General features: G+C 46.3%; 2 protein-coding genes across 3 annotated transcripts; both read right to left on the bottom strand.

Moving 5' to 3' along the window:
- Positions 1-8: 8 nt before the first annotated feature.
- si:dkey-174m14.3 (uncharacterized protein LOC563117 homolog) lies at positions 9-17389 on the bottom strand. Of its 2 annotated transcripts, XM_058378799.1 has the most exons (8): positions 17025-17389; positions 10878-10963; positions 10509-10694; positions 6192-6353; positions 5732-5798; positions 5441-5548; positions 4363-4443; positions 9-3380 (listed from the first exon to the last, which is right to left on the bottom strand). In XM_058378799.1, exons 3-8 carry the CDS (start codon positions 10604-10606, stop codon positions 2121-2123), a joined length of 1776 nt encoding a protein of 591 aa, XP_058234782.1. In that variant the 5' UTR covers positions 10607-10694; positions 10878-10963; positions 17025-17389; the 3' UTR covers positions 9-2120. The 2 variants fall into 2 exon arrangements, with proteins under 2 accessions (XP_058234782.1, XP_058234780.1); XM_058378797.1 differs by lacking the exon at positions 10878-10963 and having other exon boundaries at positions 17025-17388.
- Positions 17390-17758: 369 nt separating this feature from the next.
- On the bottom strand, positions 17759-19429 carry LOC131345716 (basic proline-rich protein-like; the record flags this gene model as incomplete). Its single annotated transcript, XM_058378738.1, has 2 exons — positions 17759-18681; positions 19213-19429. Coding segments are annotated over 2 exons (1140 nt in total), but the record flags the coding sequence as incomplete, so codon positions are not given.
- Between the last annotated feature and the right edge of the window lie 1402 nt (positions 19430-20831).

The raw sequence follows: 20831 nt of genomic DNA, 5'->3' as shown, positions 1-20831 counted from the left end.
CCATAATAATACACCAATGACGGAGAGTGAGACAGGCAGAGAGAGTGAGACAGCTGTGGTGTAGTAGTTGTGCTTTATTAGAGGAAGGTAAACAGAGTAAGGAGCAGGAGGAGGCTCATGCATGAAGGTGAGTCTGATTACAGGGAACAGAAAGAGCGGAGAGTCAGTGAGGTAGAGGAGCTGAAACACAGAGAGAAGAATCCAATCACTCAGAACGCCAAAATAAACCTGTACTTCAGCCAATCAGAGGAGACAGAGGCGTGGCTCTGAACACACCCTCTGTTCCTTACAGTGTGTATATTACATAATGCACTGTGTGTTTGGGTGTTTGGGTGTGTTTCTGTGTGTGTGTTTGTGAGAGAAAGGATTTAGTGCTAGTCTTATACACTGCTAATTTGCCCATTAGCTAACAGACTCTCCCTTTCCATGACCAGCGTCTGGGACGCAGCCAGTGATTTGGAAGGTCAGATATCTGTACCTTCTGAGTGTGAGGCTGTTTATTGTTGTGTAGCAGTTATTAGGGCTTATAAAGACATGATTATTCTCTCTGTAATCAAAGTTTCATTCATCACTGAAATATTGAACAATAAATACAGCTATGGATAAAAGAGAATTTTTACTTTCACTCAAAATTAGCATAACTTTTAACAGGTAGCATGTCACCTCCATCCACCTCTGTGCTATAAAGCTTTTCACTCGAACCTCACGCTACACCACATCACACACTCTATCAAATCACAAGCTCCAAAATCCAAGAAATTAAACTTTTTTTTCTTCAAAAAAACCAGGAAAGTACTCCTGCAGAAGTGCAGTGGGAGGAGCTTGACCTGATCTGACTTCTCCTAGGTTTGTCTTCACCTTGTTTATTTTGACTCTTCCCAGTCAGGAGGAGTCAATTCAGGTCTGACTCCGCCCCCTCCCTCTGCAGCAAGTGGTACTTAAAAATAAGCAGTGTTCACAAGCATGAAAATCTGCTGTAGAAACGTCCAAGCTTCATATCAACCACAGAACATCATGACTTCATCTCCACTGTAGAAAAACACCACTGAGCAGAAACACAGAGAGAACGCACAGTCGGGTCGGAAAAAAGTCTGAGTGCACCACCGAGAGGCGTCCTGATTGGATAATATCAGACTGACACTAAATCTCAGTAACGATCTGATTCACCAAGCCCAAAAATCCTGTTAGAGAAATTGGTGTATTAATGTGCTGAAAAGTCTGTAACTGACTGATTGGATTTGTTATAGAAACACTCCTAAAGCCTCTTAACTCCACCCCCAACACCAAACTTGACTCTGACTCTGGAGCTCTGTCACTCCAGACTGTTAAATCAATGCCTTTGTATCTGCCTGGTTTCCAGGGGCGGGGCTAGGAGGTGGAGTTACACAGTAAACTGTTTCAGTGTGACACTACTGTTATCACGTCGTATATCAACACATTTAATCTTAACTGGTTCACAAAGCTGTGAGGTTTAAACAGTTACACACCAATTTAATGAGCACTTTCTCGAATTCACTTCATATTAGTGACACGAAAGAAAGAAAAGTAAATGTATAAATAAGTACAAATGACACAAGCTGTTCATTTAGGACAGAAGTAATGACACCATATAAAAGGAAGACGTGTTCGAGTATGCTAGCTGATGCACTGGATTATTTAGCGCTCAGGAGGCGCTCTTTCTCCATTTACTCATTATTTTGTCATTGTGAGGGCGTGGTAAATCAAATCATTTGTAAATCAAATCATTGTAAAAGTCTTAATTTGCAGCTGTTTGGTGTTGATTGACATACACGTGTCTACAAACAGTCAGAACTTCATCAAAACTTCTGTAAATCTGCTGAGAATATTTAGCTGGGCCTGGCCACAAGAACATGTATACACAACTTTACTAAAAGATCAGTATAGCCCCAGTTTTAATAAAATAATTCCAAAATCGTGTGTTCTGATTGGCTGAAACGGTTCTCAGTAGCGCACTCAAACGTGTGACTTGAACTGAATGAAGTGAAATCAGGTCTTCAGATGAGCAGAATAAGGTGGAGCTGAGTTCTGCTGAGCTCCTCCTCATACAGTAAACGTTTTGTTGTGTTACATTTTGTGGAACCCGGGTCCTCATAGGGTCCTCAGTTGAGCAGAGTGCCATAGAGCTGCGCTTTTGTGAGACTGTCCTTCCTGGTCAGGCCCAGCGTGGTGAACGTCTGGTATTGTGCTGCTGCCTGAGTCGGAGGAGAACTCGTTTCCTGAGGAGAGGCACTGATCCGGTCCGGCTGAAACGACTGCAGCTCAGCACCAATTTCCATGGATCCGATTTCCAGTGACTCATTGGAGCTGTTTGGACTCACGTCCACCTCCTCATCCTCATATTCATGCTCGAGTCCAGCTACCTGCTGCTCCACCTCCTGGGTCTCGTCCTCTGTGCTGTACAAGTGTGTATTCCGGAGATCGGTACTGGAGAACTGATCCAGCAGGGCGGCACCATGGTGCCGATAAGCATCACTTCCCTCCTGGAAGCTGCTGTAGAGGGGACCGAGCCGGATCTTGGCAGGTCGGACGGAGAAGTGCTGCTCGGAGAAGCTGTATGGTGAAGCACGCCCGGTGCTGCAGAACGAGTGAGCACTGACGTCCTCTACACTTAACCGCCTCCATCGGCCAATCAGCACCTCCTGCTCCTCCTCTGGCTCCTCCTCCTCTTCTGGCATCAGTGCACTGCCACGCCGACTGTCACCATAGTTGACACTGGGGGAGGTGGATGGTGGGAGGGGCTCGTACGGCTCACTGTAGCAGGACATTGCACCACTGTAGAGAGGAGAGCCACCGTTTTGGTAAACGTGAGAGACGCTGAAGGCGCTCGGACTTTCTCTTTCCCAGGAATCGTCACTTTTGTGCTCGTACTCAACACCGTCTCGCCACTCCATGTAAATCCCATGGTGTTGAGGCGAGGAGGTGGTGCTGTAAGGAGGCTCTGCCCCTTTTTCTTCAGAGCCACCCCCACTGAAACTGGAGTAAGAGCTGGAGGCTCCGCCCACTGAGGTGTTAAAATGCGGGAACCGGTGCAGGTCAACACTGGGCCTGCGCTCACGACGCCGCTCATCTGGGCAGTACAGCGCCGTGTCACTGCTGTAAACTTCACACTTAGCCACGCTCCTCAATCCCAGACCCAGACGCTCATCTCCGCCCACAGGTGTGCCGATCAGGAAGCCCGGGTGCTCGTGAGGCTCGTGGAGCTCGTGACGTGTTGGACTCGGAGAACGTGATGCTTCCTCTGGTTTCTCTAAAACGTTAGCCAGTGCAGAGGAGGGAATGGGGTCAGAATAAGGCGAACGACAGATTGGGGAGGAATCCTCAATGTGCAGACTCAAACGCTCCAGAAAATCTGCTGGCAACTGAGGGGGGTGGAGGGGGGTCGGGGAAGAAAGAGGGAGAGTGAGAGAGAGAGAGAAAGAGGGTGAGTGTGAGAGAGAGAGGGAGAGAGAGTAAGAGAAAGAGAGAGGGAGAGAAAGAGAGAAAGAGGGAGAGAGAGTAAGAGAAAGAGAGAGAGGGAGAGAAAGATAAAGAAAGAGAGTGAGAGAGAAAGAGAGAGAGAAAGAAAGAAAGAAAGAAAGAGGAAGAGAGAGAGAAAAAGAAAGAGGAAGGAAAAACTTTTAAATGTTTGCATTTTAAAAAAATCTCTTAATGATAATGTTACTTTCATCAAATAAGATACAACGCTGTTTAGAAAAAATCATCCTGATCCCTCCTGAGGCATTGATCCATTATTACACCACTCAGTGTTTCTGTTTCCATGGCAACAGCGACAGTAACCCATATGTAATTAGCTAGCAGGACGTTTCGGGCTAATTACAGTGTTCGATAATAAGCACTGAAGTCTGAAGTGTTGTTTTCAGCAGCAGGAGAATAAAAGAGAAGGTTTTATATGATTGAGTCCAGACTCTGGAATACGGAGGAACCCTGATAATAAATCTGAATAAATCTCTCCCCACACCCCACTGCCCCAAACCACAAACACCTCACACTGCTTTATTCTGCTGGTTAGTGTAGCAGTGCATCGGTTTGGAATGCAGAGCTGGAGCTGAGTGTGTGTGTGTGAGAGAGTGTGTGTGTGTGTGTGAGAGAGAGTGTGTGTGTGTGTGTGTGAGAGAGTGTGTGTGTGTGTGAGAGTGTTTGTGTGTGTGTGTGTGTGTGTGTGTGAGAGAGTGTGTGTGTGTGTGTGTGTGTGTGTGTGTGAGAGTGTGTGTGTGTGTGAGAGTGTGTGTGTGTGTGTGTGTGAGAGAGTGTGTGTGTGTGTGTGTGTGAGAGAGTGTTTGTGTGTGTGTGTGTGTGTGTGTGTGAGAGTGTGTGTGTGTGAGTGTGTGATAATAAACCCACCTCAGAGAGCTGAGCTCTGTATTGAGACTGATTACACTGCAGGAGCTGAGCTGCCAGGTTGCAGTCCTTCCTGTATAAATCCTACACACAACACACAATACACAGGAAGTTACACACACACATTCACTGCAGCTGGAGTTACACTAACACTAAACTCAACACTAAACTCAACACTGAACTCAACACTGAACTCAACACCAAACACTAAACTCAACACTAAACACTGAACTCAACACTGAACACTACACTAAATTCAACACTGAGCTCAAACCTCCTTAAACCTCCTTAAACCAGCTCAAACCTCCTTAAACCTCCTTAAACCAGCTCAAACCTCCTTAAACCAGCTCAAACCTCCTTAATCCAGCTCAAACCAGCTCAAACCTCCTTAAACCTCCTTAAACCAGCTCAAACCTCCTTAAACCAGCTCAAACCTCCTTAATCCAGCTCAAACCAGCTCAAACCTCCTTAAACCAGCTCAAACCTCCTTAATCCAGCTCAAACCAGCTCAAACCTCCTTAAACCAGCTCAAACCTCCTTAATCCAGCTCAAACCAGCTCAAACCTCCTTAAACCAGCTCAAACCTATTCAAACCGACTCAAACCTGCTCTATAAGAATTAAAGGAGCATCAGCTGTGTATAAAACACCACTGGATGAAGCTGGATTACTTTCATACTTTATCTTCAGCTAGAAAGTCACACTAATAATACAAGCTTCATCATTTCATCTCTCTTTTCATTCTCCTTCCATCACTGCAGTCCGTGCTCACAGTGACTCAGGTCAGATTTAGTTTATTACTGCTAGGTATTAATTAAAACAAACTAATATTTAAGATCATAACATTAGTGTTTTTAATATTTTAATTCACTCTGGTTTCTAATGCTTCATCATATTCCACTGGACACATCTGCAGTGTTTTTCATCTCACAGTGTTACTGTGTTTAAAGGCAGTGTGTAAAAGACTCAACGCTGTTGCAGCCTCTCAGGTAAGATTAAAAAAACACTGGAGAGACAAGCAGCTGACTGAATATAACATGAGTCAATGTGTGTGTGTGTGTGTGTGTGTGTGTGTGCTCTTACGTTGTCCTCTTTAAGCTTCTCGATTGTGATCTTTGCCTCCATCAGGTGTGTGTTAAGGACAATGATCTCTTGACTGAGTGCTCGCTTCTCATCATCATGATGTTGGGACTAAAACACACACACACACAAAAAGAGCTGTTATTAGGCCACACCCCCTTGATACACATTGTCAGACAGACAAGATACAAAACACACACTGAGGTTTATACTGATAACAACTGATTTATGAAACCTTTGTGTGTGTGTGTGTTTGTGTGTGTGTTTGTGTGTGTGTGTGTGCTCTTCACTCACAGTTCGGTGGATTTTGTCCTCCAGGTCCTGATTAATCCTCTGTAATGCTGAATAACTGCTCTGTATTCTGTAGTAAAGCAAATGGGAAATCAAGCACAGGCTGTGCTCCAATTCTGTGCCTCAAACTCCCCCTTATCCACACCCCCTTATCCACTCCCCCTTATCCACTTCCCCTTATCCACTCCCCCTTATCCACTGCCCCTTATCCACGCCCCCTTATCCACTGCCCCTTATCCACACCCCCTTATCCACTCCCCCTTATCCACTGCCCCTTATCCACACCCCCTTATCCACTCCCCTTATCCACTCCCCCTTATCCACTGCCCCTTGATTAAGTGCCCTTGGTTCATATTTATAACAATTCTGTTACATTATCAGTTCAAATGAAGTGTGTTAAATCATTAGAGTCACAGCAAGAGTGTCATTCCTGTGTGTGTGTGTGTGTGTGTGTGTGTTGTACCTCCTCAGTTTATCAGTGAACTTGTCGAGTTCCTCTTGAGCTCTGCGCAGTTCAGTCTCGAGGTACTGCCTCGTGGAATCAAACTCACTCTCCAACAACTCCAGCTTCTGAGTGGTGAAGGACAGACGCTTCCTCAGATCCTCCTTCTGCTCCTGCAAAGAGCTACACACACACACATATTGTTAATCCTGCTTTAGATTCTGAAAGCACTTCCTGATTGAGGGTTCTTGATCACTTCAGTGTGAGGTGAGCAGTGTGAGGTGTGTGAGGTGAGCTGTGTGAGGTGAGCTGTGTGAGGTGTGTGAGGTGAGCTGTGTTAGCAGTGTGAGGTGAGCTGTGTTAGCAGTGTGAGGTGAGCTGTGTGAGGTGAGCTGTGTGAGGTGTGTGAGGTGAGCTGTGTGAGGTGAGCTGTGTGAGGTGTGTGAGGTGAGCTGTGTGAGGTGAGCTGTGTGAGGTGTGTGAGGTGAGCTGTGTGAGGTGAGCTGTGTGAGGTGTGTGAGGTGAGCTGTGTGAGCTGAGCTGTGTGAGGTGTATGAGGTGAGCTGTGTTAGCAGTGTGAGGTGAGCTGTGTGAGGTGAGCTGTGTTAGCAGTGTGAGGTGAGCTGTGTTAGCAGTGTGAGGTGAGCTGTGTGAGGTGAGCTGTGTTAGCAGTGTGAGGTGAGCTGTGTTAGCAGTGTGAGGTGAGCTGTGTTAGCAGTGTGAGGTGAGCTGTGTTAGCAGTGTGAGGTGAGCTGTGTGAGGTGTGTGAGGTGAGCTGTGTGAGGTGAGCTGTGTGAGGTGAGCTGTGTGAGGTGTGTGAGGTGAGCTGTGTGAGGTGAGCAGTGTGAGGTGAGCTGTGTGAGGTGTGTGAGGTGAGCTGTGTTAGCAGTGTGAGGTGAGCTGTGTTAGCAGTGTGAGGTGAGCTGTGTTAGCAGTGTGAGGTGAGCTGTGTGAGGTGTGTGAGGTGAGCTGTGTGAGGTGAGCAGTGTGAGGTGAGCAGTGTGAGGTGAGCTGTGTGAGCTGTGTGAGGTGAGCTGTGTGAGGTGTGTGAGGTGAGCTGTGTGAGGTGAGGTGTGTGAGCTGTGTGAGGTGAGGTGTGTGAGGTGTGTGAGGTGAGGTGTGTGAGGTGTGTGAGGTGAGCTGTGTGAGCTGTGTGAGGTGAGCTGTGTTAGCAGTGTGAGGTGAGCTGTGTTAGCAGTGTGAGGTGAGCTGTGTGAGGTGAGCTGTGTTAGCAGTGTGAGGTGAGCTGTGTTAGCAGTGTGAGGTGAGCTGTGTTAGCAGTGTGAGGTGAGCTGTGTTAGCAGTGTGAGGTGAGCTGTGTGAGGTGTGTGAGGTGAGCTGTGTGAGGTGAGCTGTGTGAGGTGTGTGAGGTGAGCTGTGTTAGCAGTGGGAGGTGAGCTGTGTGAGGTGTGTGAGGTGAGCTGTGTGAGGTGAGCTGTGTGAGGTGAGGTGTGTGAGGTGTGTGAGGTGAGGTGTGTGAGCTGTGTGAGGTGAGCTGTGTGAGGTGTGTGAGGTGAGCTGTGTGAGGTGTGTGAGGTGAGCTGTGTGAGGTGAGGTGTGTGAGGTGTGTGAGGTGAGCTGTGTGAGGTGTGTGAGGTGAGCTGTGTTAGCAGTGGGAGGTGAGCTGTGTGAGGTGTGTGAGGTGAGCTGTGTGAGGTGTGTGAGGTGAGGTGTGTGAGGTGAGCTGTGTGAGGTGAGCTATGTTAGCAGTGTGAGGTGTGTGAGGTGAGGTGTGTGAGGTGAGCTGTGTGAGGTGTGTGAGGTGAGCTGTGTGAGGTGTGTGAGGTGAGCTGTGTTAGCAGTGTGAGGTGAGCTGTGTGAGGTGTGTGAGGTGTGTGAGGTGAGCTGTGTTAGCAGTGTGAGGTGTGTGAGGTGAGCTGTGTGAGGTGAGGTGTGTGAGGTGAGGTGTGTGAGGTGAGCTGTGTGAGGTGAGGTGTGTGAGGTGTGTGAGGTGAGGTGTGTGAGGTGAGCTGTGTTAGCAGTGTGAGGTGAGCTGTGTTAGCAGTGTGAGGTGTGTGAGGTGAGCTGTGTGAGGTGTGTGAGGTGAGGTGTGTGAGGTGAGCTGTGTGAGGTGAGCTATGTTAGCAGTGTGGAACCTCAATCTACAGAACCCAGGACTCTAGCCAGAGTTCAGAATCCCCCAGTTCCACAAGTATTTACGCTCAGGTACGTGTTCTGCTTTATCTTTCTAGAAGGTTTCCTTGTTGACTGTTCTAGAGTGTTCTAGAACCCGTAATGAGTTAGCATGTTAGCATGTTAGCAGTACTGCTTGGTCTGGAAATGTGAGATATCTGAGCTGCACTGTGTTCAAGATGGAGAGAGAATGTGCATCAAGCTATACCAAACACACACACACGCACACACACACGTACACACGCGCACACACACGCATGCACACACACAAACGCACACACATACGCACACACACACACACACACACACACACACACACACACACACGCAAACACACACACACAGGTTTCTCCTGCAGGCCCACAGTCTGCAGTGTGAGATTAACACATTATTATAAGTGTAAGTCATTAGTGAATCAGTGATGTGTTTTCTAATCTCACTGGGCAGACACACACACACACACACACACAGACACACACACACACAGACACGTACACACACACACACACACACACACCTCCTCTTGCAGCATAGACATTGTGTGAACATTCACTTTAATGCATTTAGGCTAAATTCCCCTGCAGAGTAATGCTAAACATAATTAGCTAAAGATAAGTGTTTATTCCAGCAATGATTCTCCTTATTATTCACACACACACACTCTCAGTGTTCTGCTCTGTCTCACTCTCAGTGTTCTGCTCTGTCTCACTCTCAGTGTTCTGCTCTGTCTCACTCTCAGTGTTCTGCTCTGTCTCACTCTCAGTGTTCTGCTCTGTCTCACTCTGTGTTCTGCTCTGTCTCACTCTGTGTTCTGCTCTGTCTCACTCTCAGTGTTCTGCTCTGTCTCACTCTCAGTGTTCTGCTCTGTCTCACTCTCTCAGTGTTCTGCTCTGTCTCACTCTCAGTGTTCTGCTCTGTCTCACTCTGTGTTCTGCTCTGTCTCACTCTCAGTGTTCTGCTCTGTCTCACTCTCAGTGTTCTGCTCTGTCTCACTCTCAGTGTTCTGCTCTGTCTCACTCTGTGTTCTGCTCTATCTCACTCTGTGTTCTGCTCTGTCTCACTCTCAGTGTTCTGCTCTGTCTCACTCTCAGTGTTCTGCTCTGTCTCACTCTCTCAGTGTTCTGCTCTGTCTCACTCTCAGTGTTCTGCTCTGTCTCACTCTGTGTTCTGCTCTGTCTCACTCTCAGTGTTCTGCTCTGTCTCACACTCTGTGTTCTGCTCTGTCTCACTCTGTGTTCTGCTCTGTCTCACTCTCAGTGTTCTGCTCTGTCTCACTCTGTGTTCTGCTCTGTCTCACTCTCAGTGTTCTGCTCTGTCTCACTCTCTCAGTGTTCTGCTCTGTCTCACTCTCTGTGTTCTGCTCTGTCTCACTCTCTGTGTTCTGCTCTGTCTCACTCTCAGTGTTCTGCTCTGTCTCACTCTCTCAGTGTTCTGCTCTGTCTCACTCTGTGTTCTGCTCTGTCTCACTCTCTCAGTGTTCTGCTCTGTCTCACTCTCAGTGTTCTGCTCTGTCTCACTCTCAGTGTTCTGCTCTGTCTCACTCTCAGTGTTCTGCTCTGTCTCACTCTCTCAGTGTTCTGCTCTGTCTCACTCTCTGTGTTCTGCTCTGTCTCACTCTCTGTGTTCTGCTCTGTCTCACTCTCAGTGTTCTGCTCTGTCTCACTCTCAGTGTTCTGCTCTGTCTCACTCTCTCAGTGTTCTGCTCTGTCTCACTCTCTGTGTTCTGCTCTGTCTCACTCTCTCTGTGTTCTGCTCTGTCTCACTCTCAGTGTTCTGCTCTGTCTCACTCTCTGTGTTCTGCTCTGTCTCACTCTCTCAGTGTTCTGCTCTGTCTCACTCTCTCAGTGTTCTGCTCTGTCTCACTCTCTGTGTTCTGCTCTGTCTCACTCTCTCAGTGTACTGCTCTCTCACTCTCTCAGTGTTTTGCTCTGTCTCACTCTCTCAGTGTTCTGCTCTGTCTCACTCTCTCTGTGTTCTGCTCTGTCTCACTCTCAGTGTTCTGCTCTGTCTCACTCTCTGTGTTCTGCTCTGTCTCACTCTCTCAGTGTTCTGCTCTGTCTCACTCTCTCAGTGTTCTGCTCTGTCTCACTCTCTGTGTTCTGCTCTGTCTCACTCTCTCAGTGTACTGCTCTGTCTCACTCTCTCAGTGTACTGCTCTCTCACTCTCTCAGTGTTTTGCTCTGTCTCACTCTCTCAGTGTCTCACCTTTTCTTCTGGTGCTTACAGCCGGCCCGTGAGCTCTTCAGGCCGGTTTTTCCGATGTAGATCTTCTTCATGTTGTGTGTGTGAACATCAGCACTCATGTAGATGTGTGGAGCAGCTCCTGGTGTTTATCTCTCTTCCTCTCTGTGGAGTGTCTTACAGAATCGCTGTGGGTTCTCTGTGACAACCCTACAGACAGACAGACAGACAGACAGAAAGAAAGAAAGAAAGAAAGAAAGAAAGAAAGAAAGAAAGGCAGACAGATGAAGAAAACCATCATGGTTCTTCTCATATTCATCTGATGTGCTGTATGTAGTGTAATGGAGACGGAACTGAGAGGTGAGAAGAGCAGTGATAATACTGAACACACACACACACACACTGTCTCTGTTCTTCTGACTATCCAGATGGTGGGAGTTGTGAACATGTCTCACTGCAAATGTGTGAGTCATCACTGCCTGTAGACAGAGAGAGAGAGAGAGAGAGACAGAGAGAGTGAGATAGAGACTCAGAGAGAGAAACACAGAGAGAGAGAGAGAGAGAGAGAGCAACAGTGAGAAAGAGATGCAGAGAGAGAGAGAGAGAGAGAGAGAGAGAGATGCAGAGAGAGAGACAGAGAGAGTGAGATAGAGACTCAGAGAGAGAAACAGAGAGAGAGAGAGAGAGAGAGAAACAGAGAGAGAGAAAGAGACAGATTCCCCCTTCACTCGTCTCTTGGTGTGGACAGATCATCTCCCAGGAAGCCCTTTAAATATGGAAACCCAGAGAGTATGACTCACACACACACACACACACACAAACAAAGGAGGCAAAAAACTTAAATGAAGAGAGAGAGAGAGAGAGAGACTGTTCCTGATCTACAATCTCTGAACTAAATCTTTCTCAGATTACTGGTCAAATAAAAATCCATGAAAATTAATAAATAAAATTTATTATCAATAAAAGGTTAAATGTATAACATCCAACACTGGGTGGAGTCAGGTCAAATCACTCTGTATCACTCTAAAAAAAAAAACAAATTGCATCACTGTATCACTCTGAATAAATTCAAATCAGATCACTCTTAATCAAATCAAATCACTCTATCACTCTTTATGACTCTGAATCAAATAAAATCAAATTAAACTGTATGACTCTGAATCACCCTATCTCTAAAGGAATGTCCCCCCACCCTTCGAAGAAAACTCATTTTGGCCGCTTGTATCCGACATCTTGTCCTTTCGGTCATGACCCAAAGCTCATGACCAAAGGTGAGAGTAGGAACGTAGATTGACTGGTAAATCGAGAGTTTCACCTTTCAACTCCTCTGTCAATCTCACGGTCCATCCTTCCCTCACTCGTAAACAAGCCCCAGAGATACTTAAACTCCTCCACTTGATGGAGGAACACCCCTCCAACCTGCAGGGGACAAACCACCTTTTTCCGGTCAAGAACCATGGCCACGGATTTGGAGGTGCTGATCCTCATCCCAGCCGCTTCGCACTCAGCTGCGAACCGCCTCAGTGCATGCTGTAGGTCCTGGCTCGAAGGAGCCAACAGGACAACATCATCTGCAAAAAGCAGAGATGAAATCCTATGGTCCCCTTACCGGACTCCCTCCAGACCCTGGCTGCGCCTAGAAATTCTGTCCATAAAAATAATGAACAGAACCACTGACAAAGGACAGCCCTGTCGGAGTCCAACGTGCACTGGGAACAGATCTGACTTACAGCTGGCAATGCGAACCAAGCTCCTGCTCCGGTCATACAGAGACCGAACAGCCCTTAATAGAGGGCCACGTACCCCATACTCCCAGAGCACCTCCCACAGAATGCCACGAGGGACACGGTCGATTGCCTTCTCCAAGTCCACAAAACACATGTGGACTGGTTGGGCAAACTCCCATGAACCATCAAGCACCCTTTGGGGTGTATAGAGCACTGATCCGGTGTTCCATGACTAGGATGAAAACCGCATTGTTCCTCCTGAATCTGAGGTTCGACTAACGGTCGGTCTTTCTCTCCAGTACCCTGGAATAGACGTTACCTTAGAGATAGGGTAAGGAGCTCTGTCACCTGGGAGGAGCTTGGAGTAGAGCCACTGCTCCGCCACATCGAAAGAAGCCAGTCATTGTGGCTCCAGCATCTGTTTTGGATGCCTCTTGGACGTCTCCCTAGGGAGGTGTTCTGGGCATGCCCCACCGAGAAGAGACCCCAGGGAAGACCCAAGACACACTGGAGGGATTATGTCTCATGGAAGATGTTGGAGGAAGTGTCTAGGGAGAGGGAAGTCTGGGCATCCCTGCTTAAACTGCTGCCTCCGCGACCTGGCTCCAGATAAGTGGGAGACGATGATGATGATGATGATGATGATGACTGAATCAAATGAAATCACTCTGTATCACTATAAATAAAATTAAATCAAATCACTCTGTATCACCCTGAATAGAAATGATTCACTCCATGTGAAACTTAATCAACTGAATCAACCCATATCAGGCTCAATAGGTGTGTATAGGTGTGTATGTGTATAGTGTGTATAGTGGTGTGTGTATGTGTATGTGTCTAGTGTGTATAGGGTTGTGTATGTGTATAGTGGTGTGTGTATGTGTATAGTGTGTATAATATGTGTATATGTGTGTATATATGTGTATAGTGTGTATATGTGTGTATTGTGTGTATGTGTGTATAGTGTTTATAATGTGTGTATATGTGTGTATATATGTGTATAGTGTGTATTGTGTGTATAGTGTGTATAGTGTGTATAGTGTGTGTATAGTGTGTATATGTGTGTATTGTGCATATGTGTGTATATGTGTATAGTGTGTATGGTGTGTGTATGTGTATAGTGTGTCTATGTGTGTACAGTGTGTATATGTGCATGTGTGTATATAGTGTGTATAGTGTGTATATGTGTGTATATGTGTATATAGTGTGTATAGTGTCTATGTGTGTATATATGTGTATATGTGTGTATAGTTGTGTGTATAGTGTGTATATGTGTGTATATGTGTATATAGTGTGTATAGTGTCTATATGTGTGTATAGTGTGTGTATAATGTGTATACGTGTGTATAGTGTGTACTGTGCATATATGTGTGTATGTGTATAGTGTATATATTTGTGTACAGTGTGTATATGCGTGTAGTGTTTATAGTGTGTATATGTGCATGTGTGTATATGTGTGTATAGTGTCTATATGTGTATATATGTGTATATGTGTATATAGTGTGTATAGTGTCTATATGTGTATATTGTGTGTATAGTGTCTATATGTGTATATATGTGTATATGTGTATATAGTGTGTATAGTGTCTATATGTGTATATAGTGTGTATAGTGTCTATATGTGTATATAGTGTGTATAGTGTATATAGTGTATATAGTGTGTATACACTATATTGCCAAAAGTATTCACTCACCCATCCAAATAATCAGAATCAGGTGTTCCAATCACTTCCATGGCCACAGGTGTATAAAATCAAGCACCTAGGCATGCAGACTGTTTTTACAAACATTTGTGAAAGAATGGGTCGCTCTCAGGAGCTCAGTGAATTCCAGCGTGGAACTGTGATAGGATGCCACCTGTGCAACAAATCCAGTCGTGAAATTTCCTCGCTCCTAAATATTCCACAGTCAACTGTCAGCTGTATTATAAGAACGTGGAAGTGTTTGGGAACGACAGCAACTCAGCCACGAAGTGGTAGGCCACGTAAACTGACGGAGCGGGGTCAGCGGATGCTGAGGCGCATAGTGCGAAGAGGTCGCCAACTTTCTGCAGAGTCAATCGCTACAGACCTCCAAACTTCATGTGGCCTTCAGATTAGCTCAAGAACAGTGCGCAGAGAGCTTCATGGAATGGGTTTCCATGGCCGAGCAGCTGCATCCAAGCCATACATCACCAAGTGCAATGCAAAGCGTCGGATGCAGTGGTGTAAAGCACGCCGCCACTGGACTCTAGAGCAGTGGAGACGCGTTCTCTGGAGTGACGAATCGCGCTTCTCCATCTGGCAATCTGATGGACGAGTCTGGGTTTGGCGGTTGCCAGGAGAACGGTACTTGTCTGACTGCATTGTGCCAAGTGTAAAGTTTGGTGGAGGGGGGATTATGGTGTGGGGTTGTTTTTCAGGAGCTGGGCTTGGCCCCTTAGTTCCAGTGAAAGGAACTCTGAATGCTTCAGCATACCAAGACATTTTGGACAATTCCATGCTCCCAACTTTGTGGGAACAGTTTGGAGCTGGCCCCTTCCTCTTCCAACATGACTGTGCACCAGTGACCAAAGCAAGGTCCATAAAGACATGGATGACAGAGTCTGGTGTGGATGAACTTGACTGGCCTGCACAGAGTCCTGACCTCAACCCGATAGAACACCTTTGGGATGAATTAGAGCGGAGACTGAGAGCCAGACCTTCTCGTCCAACATCAGTGTGTGACCTCACAAATGCACTTCTGGAAGAATGGTCAAAAATTCCCATAAACACACTCCTAAACCTTGTGGACAGCCTTCCCAGAAGAGTTGAAGCTGTTATAGCTGCAAAGGGTGGACCGACGTCATATTGAACCCTATGGATTAGGAATGGGATGTCACTTAAGTTCATATGCGAGTCAAGGCAGGTGAGCGAATACTTTTGGCAATATAGTGTATGTGTCTATATGTGTATATAGTGTGTATATGTGTATATAGTGTGTATATGTGTATATATTGTGTATAATGTGTATAGGTTCTGTTAGTGTTCCAGATTGGACTGTGTGGTACTGAGTACTCCCTGTTGGTTCCTGAAGCCAGTCATGTGCATGTTGGGTGTTTTCTATGATATTATTTACAACGGGCATTAGTAACACCCCCACCTCATTATCATATGGTACTACAGGGGTGGGGCCAGTGGGTGGAGTCTGTTTTTCCCAAAGATATGGACATATTCATTATAAGCCTAGAAAACTCCAGCCATGCTGAAACATGGCTGAGTGACAGAATGAGGACACACAGACAGATGATTCTTCAGGGCTGAAGAGTAACACGAGATTAATCAGAGATTATTATCTGGAGGAGGAATATTTTCAGGATAAAATGCTGAGTGAAGTTAAAGTTTGTCTGAAAGTGTAGCAGATGAGCACTGGGTCAGATTCTCCTTCTCAGCAGAGTGCATCACATCAATCCAATCAAATTCATTCCATTAATCAAACATGAAAGCTGTGATAAAATCTGCATTTTTTTCATGATCTCAAGTCTAATGAAGTTCCTCTGGAGAACCTGCAGGAGCATGATATCAGCACATAAACTGTAAAGTCTCAGTCTCTGCTGGATAAAGTGCTGTTCTCCTCTCAGTGCTGCTGAGGAATGAGTTTAGACGCCGTTGTGTTTAATTCACCCACTGATTAATGCCACTGACACACCCGACTCCTGATACATCTATTTAACACTTGCCATCTTCTCACTCACATATCACTCCGGTGTTTCTGTCCATTTTAACCTCTAAGACTTCACTCAGGTGAGATTAATCATCTGAATTTGGAGCTCAGAAACTCTGAACACTGAAGCAGCTGCATGACTCGACTCGGAACACCAGCAACTTTCCTCACCAACACTGAAGAAATGTTGGGCTTTAAACAGCCAGATGATTAATATAACACAGCAGAAGTGTGTGTGTGTGTGTGTGTGGTATACTGACATGTTACAATGGTAACACACACTAAATGCCATAATGCACACTAACCCAAAGTAATTGGTAAAAATCCACACTGCATAGCAACAGCCTGGAACCAAAAACACATCAAACAAGTGTATTATTATTATTATTGTTGTTGATGTTGTTGTTGCTGTTGTTATTGTTGTTGTTGTTGCTGTTGTTATTGTTGATGATGATTATTGATGATGTTGATGATGTTTTTGGAGGTGCCAGAAATTAACTTAATGTTTGTAGCAGTATGTCACACACACACATACACACACAAAGAAAATCCACCTCCATGGATGTTAAGCATTCTCTTATCCATCAGATGCAATGATTTACATTAATAAACTGCAGATAGTGTGATAGAGTGATGGAGTGATGAAGGTAAGGATGAAAAAAGCAAAAAAAATAAGATAAAGGGATGGTGGAGTAATAGCAGAAGGATGGAGGGATCGGTGGGTAATGGAGGACTGGTATTATGATGGAGATGATGAAAGAATGATTGAAAGGTATTCAAGGAGGGATGCGTGAGGGATGATGGACGGTGGAGGAATGATGGAAGGAGTGATTATAGGAAGGATAGAGGGATAGATGGAAAATCTACAGCAGATCGACTTGTTACAAATTCTTTACAAATAAATGTCATTTAAACCATGGATGGATGGAGGGATGATGGTGAAATGAAGGACCAAGGATGGAAGGATGATGGAGGGATGAGAAGAGAATCCTGCATGCTGAAAATGAAAAGCTGGGGAAACCCCTCTGCAGATACATCAAGCTCATAAACATTCAGAGACAGACAGACAGACAGACAGACAGACAGACAGATAGATAGATAGATAGATAGATAGATAGAGTGAAGTGCTTACCTTCTGCTCTGCATGTTTTCATTTGAAGCCTGGATGATTAAAGAAGTGAAAGATGGACAGAATATTCACTGCACAGAGCGATGCATTCTCTCTCCTTCTGTCTCTCTACCTCTCTAGCTTTCTGTTTTTCTCTCTGTTTCTCCCTCTGTGTGTGTGTGTGTGTGTGTGTGTGTGTGTGTGTGTGTGTGTGAGGAAGGCAGATGAAGTGAGAGCTATGGAAACGTTGTCACTGCAACACTGCAACACAGCAACTCCCTCCATCATCCCCTCACCCCGAGAGAGAGCGAGAGAGAGAGGGAGAGAGAAGGGGAGAGAGAGAGAGAAGAGGGGCAGACAGGGAGACAGATGGAGGGGAGGAGTAAAAGAGAGTGAAAGAGAGAGGAGGAGGGAGAGAGTGAGACAGAGGGGAAGTGAGATAATGAAAAGGGGAGGTAGATGGAGAGAGGAAGAGAGCGAGAGAGAGGAAGAGAAAGAGAGAGAGAGACAGAGAGAGAGAGAGAGATTGGGGGGACAAGACCATAGACAAGTAACACAGTACAATATCTGTACAATAACACAGTATGATATGTCCTACAATATAGTGAGAGAGAAACAGCACAGATTGTTATTATTATTATTATCATCATTATTATTATTATTGTTGTTGGTGGTGGTGTTGGTGGTGGTGTTGGTGGTATTGGTGGTGGTGTTGGTGTTGGTGGTGGTGTTGGTGGTATTGGTGGTGGTGTTGGTGGTGGTGTTGGTGGTATTGATGTTGGTGGTGTTGGTGGTGGTGGTATTGGTGGTGGTGGTGTTGGTGGTGGTGGTGTTGGTGGTGTTGTTGGTGGTGTTGATGTTGGTGGTATTGGTGGTGTTGGTGGTGTTGTTGTTGTTGGTGGTGGTGGTGTTGGTGGTGGTGTTGGTGGTGGTGGTGTTGGTGGTGTTGGAGTTGGTGGTGGTATTGGTGGTGTTGGTGGTGGTGTTGATGTTGGTGGTATTGGTGGTGGTGGTGTTGGTGGTGGTGGTATTGGTGGTGTTGGTGGTGGTGGTATTGGTGTTGGTGGTGGTATTGGTGGTGTTGGTGGTGTTGGTGGTGGTGGTATTGGTGTTGGTGGTGTTGGTGGTATTGGTGTTGGTGGTGGTGTTGGTGGTGTTGGTGGTGGTGGTGTTGGTGGTGGTGGTATTGGTGTTGGTGGTGTTGGTGGTGGTGGTGTTGGTGGTATTGGTGGTGTTGGTGGTGGTGGTATTGGTGGTGTTGGTGGTGTTGATGTTGTTGGTGTTGTTGGTGGTATTGGTGTTGGTGGTATTGGTGGTGTTGGTGTTGGTGGTGGTGGTGGTATTGGTGTTGGTGGTGGTGGTGGTATTGGTGTTGGTGTTGGTGGTGGTGGTGGTGGTGGTGTTGGTGGTATTGGTGGTGGTGGTGTTGGTGGTGGTGTTGGTGGTGGTGGTATTGGTGGTGTTGGTGGTGGTGGTATTGGTGGTGTTGGTGGTGTTGGTGGTGTTGGTGGTGGTGGTATTGGTGGTGGTGGTGGTGGTGGTGGTGTTGGTGGTGTTGGTGGTGGTGGTATTGGTGGTGTTGGTGGTGTTGGTGTTGTTGGTGTTGTTGGTGGTATTGGTGTTGGTGTTGTTGGTGGTGGTGGTGGTGTTGGTGGTGGTGGTATTGGTGGTGTTGGTGGTGTTGGTGTTGTTGGTGGTATTGGTGGTGTTGGTGTTGGTGTTGTTGGTGGTATTGGTGTTGGTGGTATTGGTGTTGGTGGTATTGGTGGTGTTGGTGTTGTTGGTGGTATTGGTGTTGGTGGTATTGGTGGTGGTGGTGTTGGTGGTGTTGGTGTTGTTGGTGGTATTGTTGTTGGTGGTGGTGGTGTTGGTGTTGTTGGTGGTATTGGTGTTGGTGGTATTGGTGGTGTTGGTGTTGTTGGTGGTATTGGTGGTGTTGGTGTTGTTGGTGGTATTGGTGTTTGTGGTATTGGTGGTGTTGGTGGTATTGGTGGTGTTGGTGGTGGTGGTGGTGGTATTGGTGTTGTTGGTGTTGTTGGTGGTATTGGTGGTGGTGTTGGTGGTATTGGTGTTGGTGGTGTTGGTGGTATTGGTGTTGTTGGTGTTGTTGGTGGTATTGGTGTTGGTGGTGGTGTTGGTGTTGGTGGTATTGGTGTTGGTGGTGTTGGTGGTATTGGTGTTGTTGGTGTTGTTGGTGGTATTGGTGTTGTTGGTGGTGGTGGTATTGGTGTTGGTGGTGGTGGTGTTGTTGGTGGTGGTGGTGTTGGTGGTATTAGTGTTGTTGGTGTTGTTGGTGGTGGTGTTGGTGGTATTGGTGTTGGTGGTGTTGGTGGTATTGGTGTTGTTGGTGTTGTTGGTGGTATTGGTGTTGGTGGTGGTGTTGGTGGTGGTGGTGTTGGTGGTGTTGGTGGTATTGGTGTTGGTGGTGTTGGTGGTATTGGTGTTGTTGGTGGTATTGGTGTTGGTGGTGGTGGTATTGGTGTTGGTATTGGTGTTGGTGGTGGTGTTGTTGGTGGTGTTGGTGGTGTTGGTGGTATTGGTGTTGTTGGTGGTATTGGTGTTGGTGGTGTTGGTGGTGTTGGTGGTATTGGTGTTGGTGGTATTGGTGTTGGTGGTGTTGGTGGTATTGGTGTTGTTGGTGGTATTGGTGTTGGTGGTGTTGGTGGTATTGGTGTTGGTGGTGTTGGTGGTATTGGTGTTGTTGGTGTTGTTGGTGGTATTGGTGTTGTTGGTGGTGGTGGTGTTGGTGGTGTTGGTGGTGGTGTTGGTGGTGGTGTTGGTGGTATTGGTGTTGGTGGTGTTGGTGGTATCGGTGTTGTTGGTGTTGTTGGTGGTATTGGTGTTGGTGGTGGTGTTGGTGTTGGTGGTATTGGTGTTGGTGGTGTTGGTGGTATTGGTGTTGTTGGTGTTGTTGGTGGTATTGGTGTTGTTGGTGGTGTTGGTGGTGTTGGTGGTGGTGTTGGTGGTGGTGGTGTTGGTGGTATTGGTGTTGGTGGTGTTGGTGGTATCGGTGTTGTTGGTGTTGGTGGTATTGGTGTTGGTGGTGGTGTTGGTGTTGGTGGTGTTGGTGGTGTTGGTGGTATTGGTGTTGTTGGTTTTGTTGGTGGTATTGGTGTTGTTGGTGGTGTTGGTGGTGTTGGTGGTGATGTTGTTGTCTTCAGGATGACAGTCCAGAGTAGAGACTGTGTGGTTGACTGAGGTGTGAGGTGATTTTTTGAGGTGACTGGTAGACCTCCTGTACAGTGGGAGTTGTGGGCGGAGCTACAGGGATGATGATGTGAAAAAGAACAGTGATAGTCCACATCAAACTACTGGAAGTTTCCTCACTTCAACAGTTCCTCTTACCTCAAACTCTCTATGCTGTTTCACTCTCTCACTCTATCACTTGTGTCTCTCTCTCTCTCTCTCTCTCTCTCTCACACACACACACACACACTTCCTCCCCCTTTCTCTCTCTCTCTCTCTCTCTGAATGAATAATTCATTAGTGATGTTCACTAGTTTGTCCTCTCATTCATGTACTGATGTAATATTTATCTGTTTTTTATCACATGACTCTGGCATTATTTCTGGATAAACTTTATATTCAATTCATTTATGCATATTTATTATTTGGTATTCGCATAAAAACACCACTAGCCTGTTGTGTATGTTGTGTAACAGGTGTGTTCATTTGCATATGTAAATGTGACTGTGTTAAGTTTGCGTGTGTGTGTGTGTGTGTGTATGTGTGTGTTGTAGATGATTGGGGTCATGTGTTTTAGCTCATTTTTCAGAGGCAGCACAGGAACATGGTGTTGTTTAACACACACACACACACACACACACACAC

The sequence above is a fragment of the Hemibagrus wyckioides genome, linkage group LG25 (assembly GCF_019097595.1).
Source record: "Hemibagrus wyckioides isolate EC202008001 linkage group LG25, SWU_Hwy_1.0, whole genome shotgun sequence".
Taxonomy (NCBI): domain Eukaryota; kingdom Metazoa; phylum Chordata; class Actinopteri; order Siluriformes; family Bagridae; genus Hemibagrus; species Hemibagrus wyckioides.
Note: the sequence above shows the minus strand (reverse complement) of the source record. Positions and strands in the feature narration are given on the sequence as shown.